This window comes from Pterocles gutturalis, unplaced genomic scaffold, assembly GCF_000699245.1.
Source record: "Pterocles gutturalis isolate BGI_N339 unplaced genomic scaffold, ASM69924v1 scaffold9655, whole genome shotgun sequence".
Lineage (NCBI taxonomy): Eukaryota > Metazoa > Chordata > Aves > Pterocliformes > Pteroclidae > Pterocles > Pterocles gutturalis.
In genome coordinates this window covers 17,926-28,031 of record NW_010138214.1, presented here as the reverse complement: position 1 = coordinate 28,031, position 10,106 = coordinate 17,926, and the positions used below count along the sequence as shown (strand labels likewise).

General features: G+C 36.3%; 1 protein-coding gene across 1 annotated transcript in view; it reads left to right on the top strand.

The window, feature by feature from the left end:
* Positions 1-931: 931 nt before the first annotated feature.
* Positions 932-10,106, top strand: part of CENPU (centromere protein U) — a gene marked incomplete at its 5' end in the record, with an annotated part of 9,506 nt that continues 331 nt past the window's right edge. Inside the window, 9 exons of the mRNA XM_010082903.1 lie at positions 932-1,049; positions 2,522-2,627; positions 3,488-3,578; positions 4,007-4,079; positions 5,152-5,269; positions 5,669-5,747; positions 6,741-6,788; positions 8,120-8,181; positions 9,451-9,607. Of these exons, the coding sequence (XP_010081205.1) occupies positions 932-1,049; positions 2,522-2,627; positions 3,488-3,578; positions 4,007-4,079; positions 5,152-5,269; positions 5,669-5,747; positions 6,741-6,788; positions 8,120-8,181; positions 9,451-9,607 (852 nt within the window). The remainder of the gene's footprint in view (positions 1,050-2,521; positions 2,628-3,487; positions 3,579-4,006; positions 4,080-5,151; positions 5,270-5,668; positions 5,748-6,740; positions 6,789-8,119; positions 8,182-9,450; positions 9,608-10,106) is intronic.

Sequence of the window (10,106 nt, the reverse complement as noted above, 5' to 3'; positions counted from 1 at the left end):
CTGCTGCGGCGGGTGCCCCGCGGGGCCTTGCTGCTGGAGCGGGGCTGCGGGGTCCCTGCGGGGGCAGCCCTGCAGGGCGCGGGGGGTTTGGTTTTCTGTTTGTTTTTCTTTTAGGAGTAGTACACCATCAGGCAAAGTGGGCCATTGACTTTCTAACAGGCAAACATTTGACAATAGTCTTGTAAAATTAAAGAGAACAGCTTAAAGATTAAATAGTTGATGTGTGTATATTCAGCACCATAGCAAAACCTGTGAGGTGCTGCAAAGTGCCAGTAAAATTAAAAGCTCAGGAAGTCGGTGTTTTCTTCTTGTAATCCCCTTTCTATGCACACACGCAGAAACGAGTGAGGAAATTCACTCCCACACTTACAGTGTGAATGACACGTTGACAAACGTCTCATAAACTAGCACCACTCTCCCCTACCCTTCTGCTTTACAGAAGTGTCTGTGTAACACTTGGCTTATAAAGTCTACCTTTTGTAAGAAGTTACGGATAATTTTTTATCCATTTAAAGTGAGAATTGTTAAATTGGACAAAGATGGAAATTCGTGTAATATAGAGATGAAAGAAGAAATATTTTGATGCTTGAAAAGAAAAAGCCACAGGTCATAGAAACCAGATAGTAGACTTTTATAAGATTTCTAAGCTTATACACTTAGGTTTATATAATAAGATAAAGCTGATGCTACAGTATAGTATCAAATAGCAGAATATATCTGTTTCACACCATCACTTCTCTTTGATGAAAAAAACCATAGCTTGAGGAAAAAAACATATACTTCAAATACTTTATATCATAGCTTGGTAGTCAATATAGTCCAAGTTAAATGTGTATTTCTAGTCAAATGTTTTTTAAATTCATTGTCATATTTAATCTGTTTTACACTCAAAAAGCTGGACAAACTAGCTATTAATTTCATACTCTTCCAGGAACGCAAAGCCAGCTCCCATCCTCGTTGGAAATTGGTTCCACTTGAGGAACCAGATGTCTCAAGGATATTGAAGGCAGAGGAGGCAAATCAGCTTGAGGAGCTTGATGATTCATATGGTTAGTATTAACTTCAATGTCATGTAATGTATGATTTTCATGAACAAACCGTATGGGCAAAATATTTCAACACTTACCTAGGAATAGGTATTTTTTCTTTGACAGAGAAAGTTATGGGCAGGAGAGAGAGTTTTTTTGAGCTAGGTGTTGTTTTCTGTTATTTAGGAAGTAACAAGAATAATGCTGTAATATGTGCAAGTAAAAGTCAATGGAAAAATACTGGCTATTCAGATTTGATAGTCTGAATGGTAGACTTTCACACAACGTAGCATTGCAATTCTGTAAGAATTTACATTTGAAAATGAAAGTTCAGTATCTTAAATTATTCTCTATTAAATTACACAAATTATGAAGTGAAATTTTTGCTAGTGTAACAGGATGCATGACAGCAAACTTAAGACATTCATGGGGATGTTCTGCCAGTTTCAAACATTACTTTAAACAGCAACATCATAAAAACATGCTATTTTTGCTGAAGCATAAACACCACTTTCATGCCCTGTATGAGAGTTGTGCAATGGGGCCTTAGTGTACTGGAAGAGAATCAATTTATATGGAATAGGTGTCCCTGTTTGAAGTCCTCTGTTATTAGATATATATATAGTGCTTACATGTCAACGTCAGTAAGAAAAATCTTTCAAAAACTGTGTAATTAGAAATTGTAGAGAAAATGCTAAGAGCTGTTTCTCAGCTATAATAGTTATTACTCTAAGAAAATAATGGAAATATACCGGTAACTACTGGAAACAGCATTCAAAATGAGCTACAGAGAACAGTATAGCAGAAGGTTTGTCATAAGGCAAAGTCTACAGTATGAAAAGCTCTTCTTTTCCTCATTTCTATGGTACGTATCAAAAACTATAAAAAGGATGCCTACCAACACTAATGTAAGATACCACTAAATTTTTGTGACAATGTGTTTGAGAAAAGAAATACATACACTGAAAGGCATACTAAAACTTGAAAGTTCTTAGAGTTTTAATCTATTTTGGTAGCTACCTTCAAGACTTTTACATTTACAAACATTCTATAGCAGCTGTAACTGCCTTCTTACAGCATACAATAAAGCAGATAAAAATCCATATTTAAAAAAATGGTAAAATTTAGAAAGTAGTTGTTTAAATGTATAGAAGATTGATGTATGCCATATCAAAGAGAGCCTTTAAAAAAACTGTACAAAATGTTTTGCTTGTTCTATGCCATATGTACATGCTGAGCTTTCATGGACCTTTGGTTTTGGTTTGTAAATAAATAGCAAGTGGATGAGTATAGAAACTATGAAGCTTTTCACTATATATGTATTTTTTTCGTAATCTTCAAATAATACTTTTAACAATACTTTCTCTGTATTAGTGAGCAAACCACAACTATTCTGACTAAATGCTTAATGGCAAGCAGTGCTAGCGTGTCCATGCTCTTTGCCTGAACAGATAGGAACAGTTTTCATATGACTTATTTTTTGTTCTTTATAGATCACCCTTTGCACAGTACTGCTCTGGATGCTTATGGAGAGGAACATTCACAAAACGAGTCACTTGGTCGTGTTTCAGCTCCACAAAGGAAAGATACAGAAAGAAGGTCTGGTGAAAAAATAATTGCCGGCATTAAATTTTATCTTTAGATTTTTAGATTAAATGGGGAAAATGTTCTGTTTGTCAGGTTTCCTTAGTTGCTTATTAAACAGATGCTTTCACTTAAAATTTCTCAGATGAGAAACCAAAAGAGTAAGGTTGAAGAATGTAGAAAGGAAATGGGAGAATAAATTAGATTCTGCCTTCTGTAAGCAGTACATTGGTTTAAGTACTTACTGTATTGCTTTCATTTGAAAGGATTTTAAAATACCTCTGTGAGGTATTGATTGGTTCTCTAAATGCTGATGTCTTTAAAGTTAAAAAGTGGAAAAATTGAAAAATAGGTAGAAACCAGTCAAATTATACATAACAAGGAAAATTATGTTAAAAATCTTTTAATACAAATTGTAGTGTATTTCTCATGTGTTAAATTTGTTTTAAATCTGAAATAGCTCTTATTTGAATGAAACAGCAAGACAATAATAGTCCTTGTATGAGAGTGTGTATTGTTTTTGGTTTCCAGCTCTGCCCTCCCACCAAGCAAGCCTTCTCCATTCCTGATAAAATATCCTCCATAATAATTTTGTCTCTGTTTCAAAGGTTCTGCACAATACAACATGGCTATCCCAGTGGTTAGTTAAGAATGGATTTCTAAAATGTTGTGAGGGTTGCTGTTGCAGAGTAAAGATTCTGTTCCCATTACATGCCATTTGCAACTTTTTATGTAGTCTGTTTGGGAAATGCAAACTAAATGACATAGCAATACAAAATGTTCCCCAAAACACAAGATTTTGTTGTGTATATGATTGAAGATCATTCTTTCTCAGTGTGTAGTGGGTTTACATGTGGATATTTTTCTTTTCCTAGTAAAAAAACACATCGCTCAAAAACCTCTGATGGTGATGTTCAGAAATTCAACACAGCTGATCTTGAAGATGAACCCCTTAAGGAGAATGTGGTACAGAAAAAGTTCCATGAGTATATCAGTGAATTTAATTTTCACTTACTTCATACCTGTCCTGGTTTTGGCTGGGATGGGGTTAATTTTCTTCATGGTAGCTAATGTGAGGTTGTGTTTTGGATTTGTGCTGGGAAGAAGGCTGATAACATACTGATGTTTATAATTGTTGCCAGGACAGTCAGGGACTTTTCAGCTTCTCTGCTGGTCCGGTGTCTGCAGGTGCAGGAGAAGCTGGGAGGGGGCACAGCCCCAATTAATAGCTTAGGATTTGATCTTAGGTTTAGGATTGAGACACAAATTGATCAATGGTCTATTCCATGTCATGCATGTCATGCCCAGTGTATAGATGAGGCTCAGTCCAGAAGTTTTAAGTGAGTGAACCTAGGAGGGTCTTTCTGGAAGTTAATCTGCTTTTTATATCACAGAAGGCTCCGAATACTACTCAGTCACAGGTGAAAAAGAAGCCGCCTTCAGAGGAGAACCCGCCAGATCCTTCTGGTAAAGTAGACTTTTCAAAACTCCCGTATACCTTTTCCTCATTGAAGGTGAATGCTTTTCCATAACCCAATAGTTTTAATTTCAGCTATGTACCAACATACTGCTTCTAGAAATGGGAGGTTTTAGTTTCAGTTTTGCTCTAGATGCTCATCAGCAATGGTTAAAGTGAGGAGCTGGTGTGCCATGCAGCTCTGATCCCCATGGTTTTAATCCCTGGACTTGCCTGTTACTCCCCTGGAGGGGTAAAGCACAGGTGTGTATTATCTCTCTCACAGGCAGCCTGGCTGCCTTTGGAGGGAAGCTTGGGTCCATGGGTATGGAGCTGTCAGATACTTCAGTACATCCCTGGTCTGGAAGCCTGCAGCTCTGTGGGGCAGAGCTTGGAGCGCCCTGACTTAACAGTGTAAGCACAGCTGTTCGTATGAAGACCTTTGAGACAGTGAGATTCAAGACAGTGGCACTTTTCAGTAGAGAGAAACTGTTTCTCAGATGTCGTCTTGTTTCCTTTGAATAGTACCCCATCACATTTGGGTACTAGTTTTACATTTGGGAGTGTGTGCAGAAACATGGTTTAACTTTTGTGGAATTAGTTAATAATACTATTGCAAAATTTAAATAAACATATTTGTATATATCTTTTTTTAAAAGCACATATGGTATTAATACAAAATGTTTACAAATATGATATAGCAACTCATGATGCTTTGAGCAATGCAGGTTGCCCAGACTTAGGCCAATAGTTTTTACAGCACAAACAGCTGTATCTACAGTACCCTGCATAGCTTATCTGTTAGTTTACTAATGTACTCCTGGACTTGCTTGAAAAAATGAAGACTGAAAAATAAGTTGTATATGATTGATCATCCAAATTCTGAAGTGTTCCCCGATATGTCTACCATAGTTGCTCAGCCAAAGACAGATTAAATTATTCATATATCCCTCTTCTCAAGTTCCATGTTAAAATATTCATAATTTTTAGATGGTTATTTTAATGGTGGGCACAATACCTTTTCTGTTATTTCAGAACATGTACCTGAATTGTACAATGCTTGTCTTTATTCTGTTGCTTCAGTGGATAGCCCATCTTCTGTACAGATGTGGTGTCCCAAAGAGCTAAAGAGATCTCCTAGAGATATTACATTACTGGATGTTGTTCTGTCTGAATTTGAGAAGAGAGCAGCAAATTACAGGTAAATATTTTGCTTTCCTGTGGCTGTATACTCAACGTCTCAAAAACAAGTGACCTGCGTTTTTGCTAATGGACTGTTCTTTAGGGAATGCAGTATTGCATGGTTACATTCTGATGGTATTTTAATTATTATTAGGTGTCTGTGATACAAATAGTTTTCTCGTATGTGATCTTGAGGTTGGGATCTCCAGGCATATGATATTTTTCCAAACAACACATCTCAGCTGATGTTTTTCAATGTAGAAATTAAGCTGTTGCTAGTACATGAAAGATCCCTAGTTGCCTGTGCTACTAGCTGCTTAACATTGGTTTTTATTCATTACTCAATGGAATGTTTTTGGATGAGACTTCTTCTTTACTAAACCAAATGTGTTGTGCCTTGTCCCTCTGACTTCTCCAGACAAAGCATAGAATCAAACACTTGTAGAAAAGCTATCAGTGGCTTCTGTTCTGCTTTCAAAGACCAAATCACTGATCTTGTAAGTACACCATAAATAAAATCAATTTTGTGGTAGTGATTATAGAGCTGTATTTTACATTATAGTCAAAATGCCTATGGTTTTATATTGTCCCTTACACACTTATTTTATGATGCTTCAAATTTTCTAATCTCTTGTCAGGAAAATAATATGAAAACACAGTTTGTTATGTGCAGGTTATGATTTACTGCCTCCACACTGGCTCTCATGAGAGTTGCCTTTAGACACAACACTGCTGCCATGCAAGTATGTTGCAGAATTGTCAGCTTTTAAGAACAGGGAAGCATCTAATAATCCTGAAGCGTTTGTCATATCTAAAGCATTACGTAGCAAAACTGGAGAGCTGCATAATTTGAAGGAACAGTTATGTCAAACACTGTTTTAAAAGCGCATGGACTAGAGTTTTAAAAGGTAGATGATTTAATCTTTATACTGTGTCTCAGTGACTGTCATGTAGAGGCCTGACTATGATCTATAACATAGTTCAGGCAAAATCATCCTTTTTAATTAACAGTTTGAACCTAACTGTAAAAAGCTTATTACGTTGAAGTCTTAAGAGTTCTCAGTAATTACGAGTAAAATAAACGCAGAACTTTGTGGGAGTTGTGATAAGTGCAATGATAAGTACTGAAACTATAGTTCTAAGTGATTCTTTAGAATGAGCAAGCTTAAAAATTATTAGATTTATACATTTTACACAAACTTATAGAAAAATTAAGCAAGGTAGTTATTACACTAATTGATACAAGGAGTATTACTTGTACTAACTGGTGCAAGATGACTAATTTTGTGCAACAGTCTTCCTCTGGCATGAGGAGAAAGGAAAGAATTGATACACAACTGATAAACTTCTAATCTTCCTTTGAACCAGTGTTGGTTTTTTGAAATAGGTTTTCATGTTATTCCAAAGTAATTCTTGCAACCGTGTTTTTAGGAGGATAGAGATGAAATCAAGCTCCATAGTCAATCTGTAATTCTTCTTTTCTTCTGCAGATAGTGGAAGTCCAGGAATTAAAGAATATGAAGAAAAAAAATGCTAAGGTAAATACATATCTGAAAGACATGCTATCATTAGACTGTACAGCAAACAGAGGTGGGCATTGAAATTTTAAAAAGTTGACTAAAAGAAATAAAATCATTCACAAAAAAAGTGTACTGTACTACAGAATCAACTGCACAAATAGAGGATAGGAGGTTTTTTTAAAAGATCTGAGGAAATACGATGGATTGCAAACTCCATACATATACTGGCATAAGAAGAAGGAGTACACATTGGGATGTGTGGGTACCTGTACATGTGAATCACTCTCTTCTTTAATGATCACCAGTGAAGCCTCTGGAGAGCCAATTAAATACTGAGAGCTAACCTTCAAGAAACAGATGAATATAAAATTTAGGAGAGCAGCACAGATGGTGACCTGTGAGGACAGAATTAGATTGGTTGGTTTAAAGGAGAGAAGTCTAAGGGAAGCTGCGTTCCCTCAGCGTATGCAAGATTTTTGTTCGGAGGAAGGCAGTTCCTCTGTTCATTCAGAGTGAGTAGTAATTGACTGAAAATGCAACAGGGGAATGTCAACAGGAAAAGAAAATAGTGTAAGAGCAGAAAAACATTGCAGGGATTTCATCAGGAGAGAGGTGAATGCCCTTCAGCAGAGATATTTAAGAGCAGGTTAGACACTGCCTGCCAGAGGCTTTCTGCCCAGATTAATCTCTTCTGCAAACTTTTTGATGACAAAATAGCTTTTAACAAGTCAACAGAAAGCTTATTCTGGGAGGTAGCAATTGACATGCTAAAGTCTTGTTAATTTGAGGAGATATGGTAAGCTACTCTGCATGTAAAATGAAAATTTTAATATACATCGAGCACTCACAGCCACTCAAGTTATCATCATTTTGCCTCATACATTTGTTTAAAATCAGATTTGTACTCACTAAATTTAGATTTATAATTAGGGTATCTTTTAATTTGATGTTGTATTAAAGAATGCTTAATTATCCTTAGTTCCTTAGTTATGGCAATCATGCTGAGCATTCATTTATATTACTCAGCATTTTTCAAGCAGAAGCAAACAAAAATATGCCAGAGTTGATCATGTTTGAGTTCAAAATGTCAGAAACTCCTTTTGTAAATCCAGTGTTCCTTAAGATAAATTTTGGATGGAGATGAGAGTTTAACACTATAAAGCTCTTTCAAATGTCTAAAATGCAAATTCAAATATGGCACTTTATGAGGTCTGTTATCTTGGATTCTTCCACACCCAGAAACAGAAGCATAAAACCTCAAACTAAAAAAAAAACACAATTGCATTTGAGTTGTTTGCCTTTGAAGTTACAGAAACCATGTCAAGGACTTCCTTCACTATTTATTGCAGGTAATAACAGACATCAAAAAGAAAAGGCAGCGACTGTTTCAACTCAGAGAAGAGCTAATTAGGTATGTTCCTAATGATGCACAATAATAGCCTCAATAACTTAAGGAGTCTGGTGTTTTATAACTCAGAAGTGAAAGTAACATTTTTTTGTTCTTTCATTTTATTTTCATGAAACTATACTTCTGTTCTGTATTGCTTTCTGTTTTTACAACAGCTCAGGATAACCTCTCATTTCCATATTTCAGTTGCCTAGTCATTTTTGCAAGTTCTCTTAGCTAACTGGTAACTGGGATAGTATTTCAGACCGTACGTTCATAAGAAAAACACTAACGTTACAGTTGGAATTGCAAAGGTGGTGAATCATAAATTTTAAAAAGCCCTTTGTATTGCCTTTGTCTTTTTGAGGTAGGAGAATGTATTTCACCTCTCCGATATGTCAGCAATGCTTCTGAATACATGGCTTGCTTCCATCTCATGTGACCACACAGTTCCCCTTCTCTTACCTTGCCATTAATCTTAAGTATCAGTTAGATATACAACATAGAAATTATGTTCTTCAGAAGAACCATTAGACTTCCCCAAATCCAGCTGGTTGCTAGTGGCAAGCTTTATACTGAAGCTGCATGTAACATACATGCTAACTCTGTAGGGAAGCAGGGGCTTGGATCCACAAAGGCAGATTAAAAGCCCTTTCACTGTGGCCATGAGGGTCTTGTTTTCTTCACAGTACTACGGACAAACCTCACTCAAATAAATAATTAAAGGCATCCCTCAACGTGGGTTGGAATTCCTGCACAGATTGAAAGCTGTCTTCACTTTTTTTTATCTGTTGTGTTTTAATCATCTGATCATTTTAAGAAAGCTTTGCTGCTGCAACACTATTAAATGAAAATGGCTCTTGGTGTTCAGGTTTTGGAGTGCTAATTGAACATATTGAGCCCTCCAGTTTACTTAAGCAGAGGCATATCTAGTTTGTAGATCCTGAGTATGCTTCAGCATAAACACTGAACACCTCAGCCTGCAGCAGGGGTGTGCGGAAGGAGAACACTGGATACTTAAGAAACTTCACTTGAAAAAGTTAAGTGCTTAAGAGAGAGTGGCTATATGGTCAGACTCAAAAGTGCGATGTGGAAAAAAGTTTGGGGTTCTTTTGTGGATTTGGACCCATGCTCCTGTTTAAATAATATGCTAGTTTTTCAGTAGGTTTTATGAACCTATGCTTTGTATTTCTGACCAACCTCTCCCTTAAGTCTTCTTCAGAGGAAATATGTTCATAGTTACTCGTGAAATAAATATGCAAATATAGTCATCAGAGCCTTGATCTTTTTCAGAGCTGAACCGAAACTGATACAACTACAAAGAGAATATGCTGAGGTACAGGAAAGGAAATCTTCCTTGAGGCAGGCAACTGAACTACTTACTGATTTAAAGGAGCTACAGCAAGACTGTTTGGATTATAGAGAAGAAAATCCAAAAGAAAAAGTGTTAGTAAGTACCTGTTTTGCATGTGTTTCTGAACTGTTCTGGATCACCACCACCCCCCTTTTTTTTTCCTGGACTGATGAGCATTTCTATTAATATTTAACTTACATTGGATAGCAATAGTTTGTTAATTGTCTTTGTGGAAGTAACTTGAGAATCATTGCTGTAACTGTACTGCGGTATCTCACTCATTTCAGAGAGGACTCTGCTGCCTGTGTTGAGGAGTTTGAAGGACATAGAAACTTAACAGTTGTCCTCAGGTCTAACATTTTTAGTAGAAATTGAAGAAAGATTAACAGTGAGAAACAATTAATTTCTTTTGTTGATACTGTACAAAGGTAGGGAAAGCTCTGGTACATACATGTCTGTTCTGTAAGCTATTTAATGCAAAGAACAGAGCTTATATTTCATGACCAGATTAACTTCTCATGTACTCTTAGAACTCCTTCCTCTTTTACCATAGCTTAGGACCTGGTCTGGTATTTTCTGGTGACAATGCTACATG